General features: G+C 55.0%; 1 protein-coding gene across 5 annotated transcripts in view; it reads right to left on the bottom strand.

The window, feature by feature from the left end:
• Nucleotides 1–1,524: 1,524 nt before the first annotated feature.
• Nucleotides 1,525–15,458, bottom strand: part of SNX27 (sorting nexin 27) — a 31,857-nt gene continuing 17,923 nt past the window's right edge. For all 5 annotated transcript variants that reach the window (XM_059870923.1, XM_059870920.1, XM_059870922.1 and 2 more), the window contains 6 exons: nucleotides 15,033–15,196; nucleotides 11,351–11,440; nucleotides 9,031–9,180; nucleotides 6,457–6,585; nucleotides 4,549–4,608; nucleotides 1,525–3,661 (listed from right to left, as the gene is read on the bottom strand). In XM_059870923.1, the coding sequence (XP_059726906.1) occupies nucleotides 3,614–3,661; nucleotides 4,549–4,608; nucleotides 6,457–6,585; nucleotides 9,031–9,180; nucleotides 11,351–11,440; nucleotides 15,033–15,196 (641 nt within the window). In that variant the 3' untranslated portion in view covers nucleotides 1,525–3,613. The remainder of the gene's footprint in view (nucleotides 3,662–4,548; nucleotides 4,609–6,456; nucleotides 6,586–9,030; nucleotides 9,181–11,350; nucleotides 11,441–15,032; nucleotides 15,197–15,458) is intronic.

Here is a 15,458-nt window from a genome sequence, read left to right as displayed (position 1 = left end):
ATGCTCTGATACTGGGACAATCCCAGAGCAGGAGATCCCAGAGCAGGAGATCCCAGAGCAGGAGGATCCCAGAGCAGGAGGATCCCAGAGCAGGAGATCCCAGAGCGGGAAATCCCAGAGTGGGAAATCCCAGAGCAGAGGATCCCAGAGCAGGATGATCCCACAGCAGGAGATCCCAGAGTGGGAAATCCCAGAGCAGAGGATCCCAGAGCAGGATGATCCCACAGCAGGAGATCCCAGAGTGGGAAATCCCAGAGCAGAGGATCCCAGAGCAGGATGATCCCACAGCAGGAGATCCCAGAGCGGGAAATCCCAGAGCAGAGGATCCCAGAGCAAGATGCTCCAGCCCTGGGATGGTCCCACACCAGGATGCTCCAATCCAGAATGTTCCATTACTGGGATGCTCCAAGGTCAGAGGGATCCAGGACCGGAATGTTCCGACACCAGAACGTTCCATCGGATGCTCCAACGTTGGGATGATCCCATCCCGGAATGCCCCGTGGGACACTTCAGCACCGGAATGCCCTGACCCCAGGATGTCCCCACTCCGGGATGTCCCCATTCTGAGATGTCCCCACTTTTTGGGACGTCCCCACTTTTTGGGATGTCCCCACTTTTTGGGACGTTCCCACCAGGAGCCAGATGGACACGGAGCGGCCGATCCCGGGAATTCCTGGGAACTCCAAACCAGCCAAATCCAGGGGACACTGGGGGACACCAGGAGCAGCCAGATCGGGGACAGGGACACGGCCACCCACACGGACACACGGACACACGGACACGCAGCTCCGGCCCTGCCCAGCCCCAAATCCCAAACCCCAAATGATCCCAAATCCCAAATCCGGGGGGTGCCGGCCCCCACCAGCCAAACTGGGGCCGTGTCCAGCCCGGAGCCCCCCAAACCCCAACACCCCCAAACCAGTGCCCCAAACTGGGCCAGTGCCCCCCAAACCAGTGCCCCCAGCACCCCCAAACTGGGACAATTCCCCCCCAGGTGGGGTCGGTGCCACCCCAGCCCCCCAAACTGGGTCAGGGCCCCCCCAAATGGGGTCAAGGCTCCCCCAGCCCCCCCAAGCCCCCTCCCCAGTGCCCCCAGCACCCCCAAACCAGTGCCCCCCCCCCGTTCACCCCCGTCCCCGCTGTACATAAGGGGGGGGGGGGCGCGGGGCCCCCTCCGTGTCCCCCCCATTTTGGGGGGGTTTGGGTCCTGCTGGGTTGATTTTGGGGGGTGGGGGGGGTTTGGGGGAGGGGCAGTGAAGCCCCCTGGGCTCAAGGCTTTATTTATTTGCTATTTATTGCAGTTCCTTTCAGAATTGACTTTTTTTTCTCTCTCTTTTCTTTTTTTTTGGTTTTTCTGTCGAAATAAAAACAAAACGAAAACAACAACAACAAAAAAAAAACCCACCTAAAAACCCACCAAATTCCCAAAGTCCAGAAGTTTGAAACCATCCCTGGATCCTCCCAGATTTTGGGGGGACACGGGAGCCCCCCCAGGGGAAGGAGCACGGCCACGGCCCTCCGGAATTTCCTCAATAAATCAATTTATTTAAAAGAATATGTTACAATTAATTACACTAAAGGGGCTTTTCCCCACCTGGAACCCAAGGAATGGGAGCAGCTGGAAGAGGGAAAATGGGACAAGAGGGGGGGCAGGGGTTTGGTTTTGTATTTTTTTGACCAATTTCTCCCTTTTTGGGTTTTTTTTTTTGCCTTTGATCCGTCAGAATTTGGGGCTAGCGGGAAAATTGGGATCAAAATTCAACTTTTCCTGGGATTTTACCCAAATTGGAGGTGCTGAAGGAGATTTTAGGGGGGATTTTGGGTATCCCAAACCTCTCCCAGTTTCCCTCCCCCATTCCTGGGTTTTCCACAGCTCGGGGCTCCCGAGGACAACGGAAATCCAATTAATTACAGGGATCCAATTAATGGAATTAATTCCCGGCTCTTGGCTGCTCCAGAGCCGAGGATTTGGGATTTCCCCCCTCAAAAAAATCTCCCCCATCCCGGCTCCAGGGGGAGGAGTGAGGAAAACCCTTCCCAAAAAAGGGAATTTGGGGGGAAATCCCACTTTGGAGCAGTTCTGGCACATTCCAGAGGTCGGGAACGAGGCCAGGATGCTCCTGCTGGGTTTGGTTCCAAACATTCCCAAATCCACCCCAAACCCTGGCAGAACCAGCTCCAGGCCAGCCCAAAACCAGCTTTTCCAGGTGCTTTTTCCCTCCCAAAACATGGAAAAATCCCACTCAAAACCAGGAAAAAACAGCTTTTCCAAAATTTTTCCTTCTGGGAATTGCTCAGCTGCCGGATCCACAGAAAAATCCTGCTCAAAACCAAGGAAAAATGGCTTTTCCACCTTATTTTTCCTCCCAAACCATGGAAAAATTGCACTCAAATCCAGGAAAAATGGTTTTTCCAGGTGATTTTTCCTGCAGGAAGCTGTTGGGCCTCCTGGACCATGGAGAAATCCTGCTCAAAACCAAGGAAAAATGGCTTTTCCACCTTATTTTTCCTCCCAAACCATGGCAAAGATCCACTCAAATTTGGGAAAACGTCTTTTCCAGAAGGTTTTTCCCTCTGGCAGCTGCTTGTCCACCCAAGACATGGGAAATTCCTGCTCCAAACCAGGGATAAAAAGGCTTTTCCAGCTCATTTTTCCCTCCTGGGAACATCCCAGCCACTGGATCTATGGAAAAATCCTGTTCAAAACCAGGGGAAATCAATTTTCCACCTTACTTTTCCTCCAGAACTATGGAAAAATCCTGCTCAAAATGAGGGAAAATGGTTTTTTCCAGGTTATTTTTCCTGCTTGGACACCCAAGTCATGGATAAAAAGTGCTCAAAAATAGGGAAAAAAGGCTTTTTCAGGTTATTTTTCCCTCCTAGGAGCTGCCCAGCCACTGAATCCAGGGAAAAATCCCACTCAAAAATAGGGAAAATTGGCTTTTCCAGGTGATTTTTCCTCATGGAGCTGCTCATCCCCATCCAGGGGCAGCCCTGGGAATCTCCCAGATCCCATCCCCAGGAGCCAGGCACACCCAAATCCCTGGGAAAACACCCCAAAAAGCAGGAATACAAATCCAGGAGCAGGATTTTTGTTCCAGGAGAGGCATTTCCTTGGAATTTTACTCCTTTTGGATGTTTTTTCTGGTTTTTTAAATCTGTAGTGATTAAAAAAAACGGATTGGGAGGAGAAACAGGTGGAAAACCCCTTTAAAGAGCTGCTGCCACCCCGTGGGATTTTTAAGGAATTATTCTCCCAGATGCCCAGGCAGGAATGGAACATTCCCAGGGCTTTTTTTCCTGCTTTTTTCCCCCCCTATTTTTCCACATCTGACCCAGCAGAAACAACAACTTCCTAATTCCAGTTGTAAAAAAAAAAAAAAATAAAACAAAAAAATCCCAAAATTCCCAGCCTGGAGCTGGATCTGAGTGGGAAAAAGGAGCCCCTCAGGTGGCTTTTCCCAGTTGGTTATTTTGTTTTTTTTTTTTTGTTTTTCCTCTGGAATTCCATAAAGATGACGGGCACGAATGGATTTGGAATTAATGAGATTTAGTTTGGGGGGGCTTTAATACAATAAGGGATTTTTGGGGGGTCCTGGGGAAGCTGCCGGGGTTAAGTGGCCGCGTCCCTTTGCTGTGACCTGACCAGCTGGAAAAGGTTCTGGAAAAGAAGGAAAGGGGGACAAGGTGAAGAACCCCGGGATTCCCACTGGGAAAGGGGGATTGAGGAGAGGCTGGGAGTGCTGGGAATGGCTCAGATCCCAGCCAGGGCTTCAACTCACCTGGAGTGCCCCAATCCCAATCCCAGTGCCAATCCTGATCCCAATCCCAATCCCAATCCCAATTTAAATTCCAATTCTAATCCCAATTCCAATGCCAATGCCAATCCCAATTCAAATTCCAATTCTAATCCCAATTCCAATGCCAATGCCAATGCCAATCCCAATCCCAACTTAAATTCCAATTGTAATTTCAATTCCAATGCCAATGCCAATCCCAATTTAAATTCCAATTCTAATCCCAATTCTAATGCTAATTCCAATCCTAAATCCAATCCCAACTGTAATTTCAATTCCAATTCTAATCCCATTGCCAATCCCAATTTCAATTCCAATTCTAATCCCAATCCCAATTTCAATTCCAATTCCAATGCCAATCCCAATCCCAAATCCAATCTCAATCCCAATTCCATCCCCAATTTAAATTCCAATTGCAATTCCAATTCCAATTTAAAATTCTCCTTAAAATAGGAGGAGGAGGGAAATGGGATGGAGAAGGAAGACTCTTCCCAGATTTATCCTGGCCATTCCCACCTCCTTTTATCCCAGACTTATCCTGGCCATTCCCACATCCTTTTCCCAGATTTATCCCAGGTCATTCCCAGCTCCTTTTTCCAGCTGCTCCATGAAACCTTCCCCACTTCCAGAGCTCCTCCCCTGCTTTTCCCCATCCTGGGATTATCCAATCATTCCCTGTGGGAATTATGGACCAGGAGAAGCATTTCCCACTGAAAGCCACCTGGGAAAGGGAAAAGTTTGGAATTCTCACCTCCTTCCTCCACTTGAGCTCGCAGAACACTCGCTCGAAGCACTCGTGCATGTAATTGAACTGCCAGGGAAAAATGGGAGTCAGGGAAAATCCAGGGAAAACCCAGGAGATGCAGAGGGGAGCTGGGAGTTCTGGGCAGGAGCCAGGAGCTCCCGGGTCCTGTTTGGAGGTTCTGGATCCAGCAGCTCCAGGGAGGAACCAGGAGCTCCAGGGAAAAGCCAGAGGCTCCAGGAAGGATCCAGCAGCTCCAGACTGGAGCCAGGAATTCCAGGAAAAAGCCAGGAGCTCCTGGTTCTTGTTTGGAACTTCTGGATCCATCAGCTCCAGGGAGGAACCAGGAGCTCCCAAGAGCTCCAGGGAAAAAAGCAGGAGCTCAGGAGGAATTTCAGAGTGGAACCAGGAGCTTCAGGTAGGAACCAGGAATTCCAAGCAGGAGCCAGCAGCTCCTGGATCCAGCAGCTCCAGAGGGGTTCCAGAGAGATCCCAGGAGGAGCCAGGAGCTCCAGAGAAGAACCAGCCTCTCCCAGGATCAGCCTCTCCTTCCCCCCTTTCTCAGCTTTCCCTGTTCCCGAGGGAATTCCAGGTGGGATTTGAGGGAATTCTGGGCAGGATGTGAGGCACTCACACATCTCATTCCCAAGGGAATCTGGGTGGGATTGGGACAATCACGATCCCCTTCTCGAGGGAATTCCGGGTGGGATTTGAGGTAATTCCAGGTGGGACTGGGACACTCACACATCCCATTCCCAAGGGAATTCCCTGAGGGGATTTGAGGGAATTCCAGGCAGTGTTTGAGGGAATTCCGGGCAGGATTGGGACACTCACAATCCCATTCCCAAGGAAATTCCAGGCAGGGTTTGAGGCAATTCTGGGTGAGATTTGAGGCAATTCCAGGCAGGGTTTGAGGGAATTTGGGGTGGGATTTGAGGGAATTCTGGGTGGGATTTGAGGGAATTCTGGGCGGGATTTGAGGGAATTCTGGGCAGGACTGGAGGGCATTCCGGGCGGGATTGGGACACACACATCCCATTCCCAAGGGAATTCCAGGTGGGATTTGAGGGAATTCTGGGTGGGGTTTGAGAGAATTCCGGGCGGGGTTTGAGGGAATTCCGGGCGGGGTTTGAGGGAATTCCAAGCGGGGTTTGAGGGAATTCTGGGCAGGGTTTGAGGGGATTCCGGGCGGGATTTGAGGGAATTCTGGGCAGGGTTTGAGGGGATTCCGGGCGGGATTTGAGGGCATTCCAAGTGGGGTTGGAGAGAATTCTGGGCGGGGTTTGAGGGAATTCTGGGCAGGGTTTGAGGGGATTCCGGGTGGGGTTTGAGGGAATTCTGGGTGGGGTTTGAGAGAATTCCAAGTGGGGTTTGAGGGAATTCTGGGCAGGGTTTGAGGGAATTACGGGCATGGTTTGAGGGAATTACGGGCATGGTTTGAGGGAATTCCAAGCGGGGTTTGAGGGAATTCCAAGTGGGATTTGAGGGAATTCTGGGCGGGGTTTGAGGGAATTCTGGGCGGGATTTAAGGGAATTCCGGGTGGGATTTGAGGGAATTCTGGGTGGGGTTTGAGGGAATTCCGGATGGGGTTTGAGGGAATTCTGAGTGGGATTTGAGGGAATTCTGGGCGGGGTTTGAGGGAATTCTGGGCAGGGTTTGAGGGAATTCTGGGCGGGATTTAAGGGAATTCCAGGTGGGGTTTGAGGGAATTCTGGGTGGGGTTTGAGGGAATTCTGGGCGCGGTTTGAGGGAATTCTGGGCAGGGTTTGAGGGAATTCTGGGTAGGATTTAAGGGAATTCTGGGCGGGATTTAAGGGAATTCCAGGTGGGGTTTGAGGGAATTCTGAGTGGGATTTGAGGGAATTCCGGGCGGGATTTGAGGGAATTCCGGGCAGGACTGGGCCAGGGACACTCACGTAGGGGGTGAAGATCTTGACCCAGCGCGGTTTCTTCTCGGCGCGCGCGTACTCGAAGCAGAAGGCCATGCCCTCCTCGTCCGTGTCCCAGCGCTGCATCTCCTCCCACTCGAAGGCAATCACCTGGTTCTGCAGAATTCCCAAACCCAGCTCAGCCAGGATCCCGGGCAGGGGAGCCCCCAGGATCAGGGTGGTTCAGGGGGTGAGGGAAAAGGAGGATTTGTCCCAGGTTTAGCACAGGGAGGATTTCTGAGCTTCCCAAATCCCAGCAGGGAGCTTGGGGAGATCCCAGGGAGTTGCAAATCCAAAGGTGTGAGGTCAGTGATGAGCCTGCAGTAAATTCCAGGGAATTGGGAGGATCCCCAGGGATTTAGGAACACAGTCCAGGTGCAAAGCAAGGTGTGAAGTCAAGGGTAATCCCAGGGGTGCCAGGGATGATCCCAGCACAACCACCAGGGATTTGGGAACACAGTCCAGGGGCAAATCCAAAGGTGTGGGGTTGGGGATGATCCCCAGGGATTTGGGGGTGACCCCAGGGATTTGGGAATATGGTGATGGTGTAAAAACCAGGCTGTGAGCTCGGGGACAATTCCAGGGATTTGGGAACATGGTGATGGTTTAAAACCCAGGGTGTGAGCTCGGGGACAGCCCCAGGGAGCTGGGGTGACAATCCCAGGGATTTGGGAACATGGTGATGGTGTAAAACCCAGGCTGTGAGCTTGGGGACAACCCCAGAGATTTGGGAACACAGTGATGGTGTAAAACCCAGGCTGTGAGCTTGGGGACAGCCCCAGGGAGCTGGGGTGACAATCCCAGGGATTTGGGAACACAGTGATGGTGTGGGTGTAAAACCCAGGCTGTGAGTTTGGGGACAACCCCAAAGATTTGGGAACAGGGTGATGGTGTAAAAACCAGGCTGTGAGCTCAGGGACAATCCCAGGGATTTGGGAACACAGTGATGATGTAAAACCCAGGCTGTGAGCTTGGGGACAACCCTAGGGAGCTGGGGTGACAATCCCAGGGATTTGGGAACATGGTGATGGTGTAAAACCCAGGCTGTGAGCTTGGGGACAATTCCAGGGATTTGGGGTGACAATCCCAGGGATTTGGGAACACAGTGATGGTGTAAAACCCAAGCTGTGGACTCGGGGACAACCCCAGGGATTTGGGGTGACAATCCCAGGGATTTGGGAACACAGTGATGGTGTAAAACCCAGGGTGTGAGTTTGGGGACAATTCCAGGGATTTGGGAACATGGTGATGGTGTAAAACCCAGGCTGTGAGCTTGGGGACAATTCCAGGGATTTGGGAACACAGTGATGGTGTAAAATCCAGGCTGTGAGCTTGGGGACAACCCCAGGGATTTGGGGTGACCCCAGGGATTTGGGAACAGGGTGATGGTGTAAAACCCAGGCTGTGAGCTCAGGGACAACCCCAGGGATTTGGGGTGACCCCAGGGATTTGGGAACAGGGTGATGGTGTAAAACCCAGGCTGTGAGCTCAGGGACAACCCCAGGGAGCTGGGGTGACAGTCCCAGGAATCTGGGAACACAGTGATGGTGTAAAACCCAGGCTGTGAGCTCAGGGACAACCCCAGGGAGCTGGGGTGACAGTTCCAGGAATCTGGGAACACAGTGATGGTGTAAAACCCAGGCTGTGAGCTCAGGGACAACCCCAGGGATTTGGGGTGACAGTCCCAGGGATTTGGGAACAGGGTGATGCTGTAAAACCCAGGGTGTGAGTTTGGGGACAGCCCCAGGGATTTGGGAACACAGCGACAGTGTAAAACCCAGGGTGTGAGCTCAGGGACAATCCCAGAGAGCTGGGGTGACAGTCCCAGGGATTTGGGAACACAGTGATGGTGTAAAACCCAGGTGTGAGCTCAGGGACAACCCCAGGGATTTGGGGTGACAGTCCCAGGAATCTGGGAACACGGTGATGGTGTAAAACCCAGGCTGTGAGCTTGGGGACAGCCCCAGGGAGCTGGGGTGACAATCCCAGGGATTTGGGAACATGGTGATGGTGTAAAACCCAGGCTGTGAGCTTGGGGACAACCCCAGAGATTTGGGAACACAGTGATGGTGTAAAATCCAGGCTGTGAGCTTGGGGACAACCCCAGGGATTTGGGGTGACCCCAGGGATTTGGGAACAGGGTGATGGTATAAAACCCAGGCTGTTAGCTCAGGGACAATCCCAGAGATTTGGGGTGACCCCAGGGATTTGGGAACAGGGTGATGCTGTAAAACCCAGGGTGTGAGTTTGGGGACAGCCCCAGGGATTTGGGAACACAGCGACAGTGTAAAACCCAGGCTGTGAGCTCAGGGACAATCCCAGAGATTTGGGGTGACCCCAGGGATTTGGGAACACAGTGATGGTGTAAAACCCAAGCTGTGGACTCGGGGACAACCCCAGGGATTTGGGGTGACCCCAGGGATTTGGGAACAGGGTGATGGTGTAAAACCCAGGTGTGAGCTCAGGGACAGCCCCAGGGATTTGGGGTGACCCCAGGGATTTGGGAAGGGCACAGGTGCAGGGCTGTGGGCTCGGAGATGACCCGGGGGTGGCAGGGAGTACCTCGAGCTGGCCCTCCTCGGTGCAGGCGTGCAGTTTGAAGTGGCGGATGCTGATGGCCGAGATGACGTGGCCCTTGCGCCGCGAGTCGCACGAGCAGTGCGGGAAGGTGATCTCGTTGTAGCCCTCGCACGTCCGCAGCATGTTCAGGTACTGCGGGAGCAGCCGAGTCACCGGGGGCACGGGGAGTCACCGGGGGTGCCAGGGAGTCACCGGGGGTGCCAGGGAGTCACCGGGGGCACCGGGAGTGCACCAGGTGCCAGGGAGTCACCGGGGGCACCGGGAGTCACCGGGGGCACGGGGAGTCACTGGGTGCCAGGGAGTCACCGGGGGGGTGGGGAGTCACCGGCTGCCAGGGAATCACCGGGGGCACGGGGAGTGCACCGGGTGCCAGGGAGTCACCGGGGTGCCAGGGAGTGCACCGGGGTGCCAGGGAATCACGGGGGTGCCAGGGAGTGCACCGGGGTGCCAGGGAGTCACCGGGGTCACGGGGAGTGCACCAGGTGCCAGGGAGTCACTGGGGGCACGGGGAATCACCGGGTGCCAGGGAGTCACGGGGCATGCCAGGGAGTCACCGGGGGCACGGGGAGTGCACCGGGTGCCAGGGAGTCACCGGGGTGCCAGGGAGTGCACCGGGGTGCCAGGGAGTCACCGGGGGCACGGGGAGTGCACCGGGGGCACGGGGAGTCACTGGGTGCCAGGGAGTCACTAGGGGCACGGGGAGTGCACCGGGTGCCAGGGAGTCACCGGGGGTGCCAGGGAGTCACTGGGGGCACGGGGAGTCACCGGGGGCACGGGGAGTCACCGGGTGCCAGGGAGTCACTGGGGGCACGGGGAGTCACCGGGGGCACGGGGAGTCACCGGGTGCCAGGGAGTCACTGGGTCTGCCAGGGAGTCACCGGGGGCACGGGGAGTCACCGGGTGCCAGGGAGTCACCGGGGGCACGGGGAGTCACCGGGTGCCAGGGAGTCACCGGGGTCACGGGGAGTCACCGGGTGCCAGGGAGTCACTGGGGGCACGGGGAGTTACTGGGGTGCCAGGGAGTCACTGGGTGCCAGGGAGTCACCGGGGGCACAGGGAATCACCGGGTGCCAGGGAGTCACCGGGGTGCCAGGGAGTCACCGGGGGCACGGGGAGTGCACCGGGGGGGCGGGGAGTTACCGGGGGGGCGGGGAGTGCACTGGGTGCCAGGGAGTCACCGGGGGCATGGGGAGTCACCGGGTGCCAGGGAATCACGGGGGTGCCAGGGAGTCACCGGGGGCACGGGGAGTGCACTGGGTGCCAGGGAGTCACCGGGGGGACAGGGAGTGCACCGGGGTGCCAGGGAATCACCAGGGGCACGGGGAGTGCACTGGGTGCCAGGGAATCACCAGGGGCACGGGGAGTGCACCGGGTGCCAGGGAATCACGGGGGTGCCAGGGAATCACAGGGGTGCCAGGGAATCACTGGGGTGCCTGGGGTTCACGGAGATCCCAGGGAATGCACCGGGGTGCCAGGGAGTCACTGGGGGCCCAGGGAATGCACTGGGATGCCAGGGAATCATGGGGGTGCCAGGGAATGCATCGGGGTGCCAGGAAATGCACCAGGGGCACAGGGAGTGCACCAGGGTGCCAGGGAATGCACCAGGACCCCAGGGAGTCACCAGGATTCCGGGGAGTCACCAGGGTCCGAGGGAATGCACCGGGACCCCAGGGAGTCACCAGGATTCCGGGGAGTCACCAGGGTTCCCAGGGAGTCACCAGGGTCCCAGGGAATGCACCGGGACCCCAGTGAATGCACCGGGATCCCTGGGGTTCACCAGGATCCCACGGAGTCACTGGGATGCCAGGAATTCACCAGGGAATACACCAGGACCCCAGGAAGTCACTGGGATCCCAGGGAATGCACCAGGATTCCAGGGAGTCATCGGGATTCCAGGGAATTCACCAGGGAATGCACCAGGACCCCAGGGAGTCACTGGGATGCCAGGAATTCACCAGGGAATGCACCAGGACCCCAGGAAGTCACTGGGATGTCAGGAAGTCACTGGGATCCCAGGGAATGCACCAGGATTCCAGGGAGTCACCAGGATCCCAGGGAGTCATTGGGATCCCAGGGGTTCACCGGGATTCCAGGAGTCACTGGGATCCCATGGAATTCAATGGGATCCACAAGGGAATTCAATGGGACCCACCAATGACTTCAATGGGATTCCAGGGGTTCACCAGGATTCTGGGATTTGCCAGGATCTCAAGGAATTCACTGGGATTCCAGGGAATTCACCGGCATTTCAGGGATCACCAGGATTCCAGGGAGTCCCTGGAATTCCAGGGAATTCACTCACCATGACCATCTTCCTCTGCTCACAGAGCTTCTGGAGCTGGTAGGATTTCTCCTCAGCTTTGATGTAGCCTTTCTTGACATCATCAACGGCCTGGGAATGGGAGAAAAACATGGGAAAAATCTGGGAAAAATCTGGGATTTGGGATGGGAGGAGGAGGAGACACCTCATGCTTCACCCTCAGGGGTTCTGATCCCAAATTCCAGCCCCAAAAAGGCTCCAAGGGGGGATGTTCCAATCCCGATTCCTGCTTCAGGGGAGTCCTGGGATATCCACAGGAAGTTTGGGAAAAGGTCCCTTGGGATGAGAGGATGGATTTGGAAAAGCTGAGAATGCTTGGGAACATGTGAGGATGATCCAGGCACAAAATTAGGGGAATTTGGTGGGAAAAGGGGTTTTCCTTGGGGATGGCAGTGCTGGAGTCACCATCCCTGGAATTCTCCAAATCTGGGCTTTGGCATCCAGCTGGATTCACCTCTGGAATTCCCAGGTTTCCCCCAGGTCATTCCCACCCCAATCCCTGTATCCCAAAGGACAGCAGGGTTTGGAGTGCTTCCAGGAGTGCCTCAATCCCATAAAAAATGGGTGGAATTCCCAAAGTTGGGATCAACCACTGCACCACTCCCAACAGGAAAGAGCACTCCAGAGGAATTCCAGGTGGGAATTCCTCACCTGCAGGACCTTGGGGTGGCCCAAGAACCTTGAGGTGCCTCAATCCCATAAAAACAACCAAAGCTCCATCCCACTTTGGGATCAGCTATGGGATCCAATGACCCCATAAGGGATTTCCTCCACCCAAAGGGGCATTCCAGAGGAATTCCAGGTGGGAATTCCTTGGGGGACCTTGGGGTGGCCCAAGAACTTTGGGGTGCCTCAATCCCATAAAAACAACCAAAATTCCATCCCACTTTGGGATCAGCTATGGGACCCAAGGACCCCATGAGGAGTTCTCCCCACCCAAAGGGGCATTCCAGAGGAATTCCAGGTGGGAATTCCTTGGGGGACCTTGGGGTGGCCCAAGAACTTTGGGGTGCCTCAATCCCATAAAAACAACCAAAATTCCATCCCACTTTGGGATCAGCTATGGGACCCAAGGACCCCATGAGGAGTTTTCCCCAGCTGCAGGGGCATTCCAGAGGAATTCCAGGTGGGAATTCCTCACCTGCAGGACCTTGGGGTGGCCCAAGAACCTTGGGGTGCCTCAATCCCATAAAAACAACCAAAATTCCATCCCACTTTGGGATCAGCTATGGGACCCAAGGACCCCATGAGGAATTCTCTCCACCCGAAGGGGCATTCCAGAGGAATTCCAGGTGGGAATTCCTCACCTGCAGGACCTTGGGGTGGCCCAAGAACCTTGGGGTGCCTCAATCCCATAAAAACAACCAAAATTCCATCCCACTTTGGGATCAGCTATGGGACCCAAGGACCCCATGAGTTTTCCCCACCCAAAGGGGCATTCCAGAGGAATTCCAGGTGGGAATTCCTCACCTGCAGGACCTTGGGGTGGCCCAAGAACTTTGAGGTGCCTCAATCCCATAAAAACAACCAAAATTCCATCCCACTTTGGGATCAGCTATGGGACCCAAGGACCCCATGAGTTTTCCCCACCCAAAGGGGCATTCCAGAGGAATTCCAGGTGGGAATTCCTCACCTGCAGGACCTTGGGGTAGCCCAAGAACCTTGAGGTTCCTCAATCCCATAAAAACAACCAAAGCTCCATCACGCCTTGGGATCAGCTATGGGACCTAAGGACCCCATGAGGAGTTTTCCCCAGCTGGAGGGGCATTCCAGAGGAATTCCAGGTGGGAATTCCTGTTGGGAATTCCTGACCTGCAGGACCTTGGGGTAGCCCAAGAACTTTAAGGTGCCTCAATCCCATAAAAACAACCAAAATTCCATCCCACTTTGGGATCAGCTATGGGACCCAATGACCCCATGAGTTTTCCCCACCCAAAGGGGCATTCCAGAGGAATTCCTGTTGGGAATTCCTCACCTGCAGGACCTTGGGGTGGCCCAAGAACTTTAAGGTGCCTCAATCCCATAAAAACAACCAAAATTCCATCCCACTTTGGGATCAGCTATGGGACCCAAGGACCCCATGAGGAGTTCTCCCCATCCAAAGGGGCATTCCAGAGGAATTCCAGGTGGGAATTCCTGTTGGGAATTCCTCACCTGCAGGACCTTGGGGTGGCCCAAGAACTTTAAGGTGCCTCAATCCCATAAAAACAACCAAAATTCCATCACGCCTTGGGATCAGCTATGGGACCCAAGGACCCCATGAGGAGTTCTCCCCACCCAAAGGGGCATTCCAGAGGAATTCCAGGTGGGAATTCCAGGTGGGAATTCCTTGGGGGACTTTGGGGTGGCCCAAGAACCTTGGGGTGCCTCAATCCCATAAAAACAACCAAAATTCCATCCCACTTTGGGATCAACTATGGAACCCAAGGACCCCATGAGGAGTTCTCCCCAGCTGGAGGGGTATTCCAGAGGAATTCCAGGTGGGAATTCCTCACCTGCAGGACCTTGGGGTGGCCCAAGAACTTTGAGGTTCCTCAATCCCATAAAAACAACCAAAGCTCCATCACGCCTTGGGATCAGCTATGGGACCTAAGGACCCCTTGAGGAGTTTTCCCCACCCAAAGGGGCATTCCAGAGGAATTCCAGGTGGGAATTCCTTGGGGGACCTTGGGGTGGCCCAAGAACCTTGGGGTGCCTCAATCCCATAAAAACAACCAAAGCTCCATCACGCCTTGGGATCAGCTATGGGACCCAAGGACCCCATGAGGAGTTCTCCCCACCCGGAGGGGCATTCCAGAGGAATTCCAGGTGGGAATTCCTGTTGGGAATTCCTCACCTGCAGGACCTTGGGGTGGCCCAAGAACTTTGAGGTGCCTCAATCCCATAAAAACAACCAAAATTCCATCCCACTTTGGGATCAGCTATGGGACCCAAGGATCCCATGAGGAGTTCTCCCCACCCAAAGGGGCATTCCAGAGGAATTCCAGGTGGGAATTCCTTGGGGGACCTTGGGGTGGCCCAAGCACCTTGAGGTTCCTCAATCCCATAAAAACAACCAAAGCTCCATCATGCCTTGGGATCAGCTATGGGACCTAAGGACCCCATGAGGAGTTTTCCCCAGCTGGAGGGGCATTCCAGAGGAATTCCAGGTGGGAATTCCTGTTGGGAATTCCTCACCTGCAGGACCTTGGGGTGGCCCAAGAACTTTGAGGTGCCTCAATCCCATAAAAACAACCAAAATTCCATCCCACATGGGATCAGCTATGGGACCCAAGGACCCCATGAGTTTTCCCCACCCAAAGGGGGATTCCAGAGGAATTCCAGGTGGGAATTCCTTGGGGGACCTTGGGGTGGCCCAAGAACCTTGAGGTGCCTCAATCCCATAAAAACAACCAAAATTCCATCCCACTTTGGGATCAGCTATGGGACCCAAGGACCCCATGAGTTTTCCCCACCCAAAGGGGCATTCCAGAGGAATTCCAGGTGGGAATTCCATACCTGCAGAACCTTGGGGTGGCCCAAGAACTTTAAGGTGCCTCAATCCCATAAAAACAACCAAAATTCCATCACGCCTTGGGATCAACTATGGAACCCAAGGACCCCATGAGGAGTTCTCCCCACCCGGAGGGGCATTCCAGAGGAATTCCAGGTGGGAATTCCGTACCTGGTGGAAGAAGTAGGCGACGGCCAGGTCGTTGTCGTTGAGCAGCGCCTCCTCCTCGGTGGTGAAGAGCCACTTGCGCAGGGTCAGGCACGTCCCCGGCACGGCCGAGGTGTAGTTCTGCACGTAGAGCTTGTGGGGGAACTCGTTGGGAGCCAACTTCCGCACTGGGAACGGCCCGGGAGATCCCGGAGAGGCCGTGGAATGTCGGGGTCAGGGCGTGGCGGGGACAGGGGTTCCAGGAGAGCCAAAAAAAACGGCGTTAAAATGGGGTTTGCCCGCAGGGAACCGTCAGAAATGACCCCAAATCCTTCCAGAATGGTCTCAAATCCTTCCTGAATTACCCCAAATCCTTCCAGAATGACCCCAAATCCTCCACAACGACCCCAAATTCTTCCAGAATGGTCCCAAATCCTTCCAGAGTGATCC

Source organism: Haemorhous mexicanus, chromosome 31, assembly GCF_027477595.1.
Source record: "Haemorhous mexicanus isolate bHaeMex1 chromosome 31, bHaeMex1.pri, whole genome shotgun sequence".
Classification (NCBI taxonomy): Eukaryota; Metazoa; Chordata; class Aves; order Passeriformes; family Fringillidae; genus Haemorhous; species Haemorhous mexicanus.
Note: the sequence above shows the minus strand (reverse complement) of the source record. Positions and strands in the feature narration are given on the sequence as shown.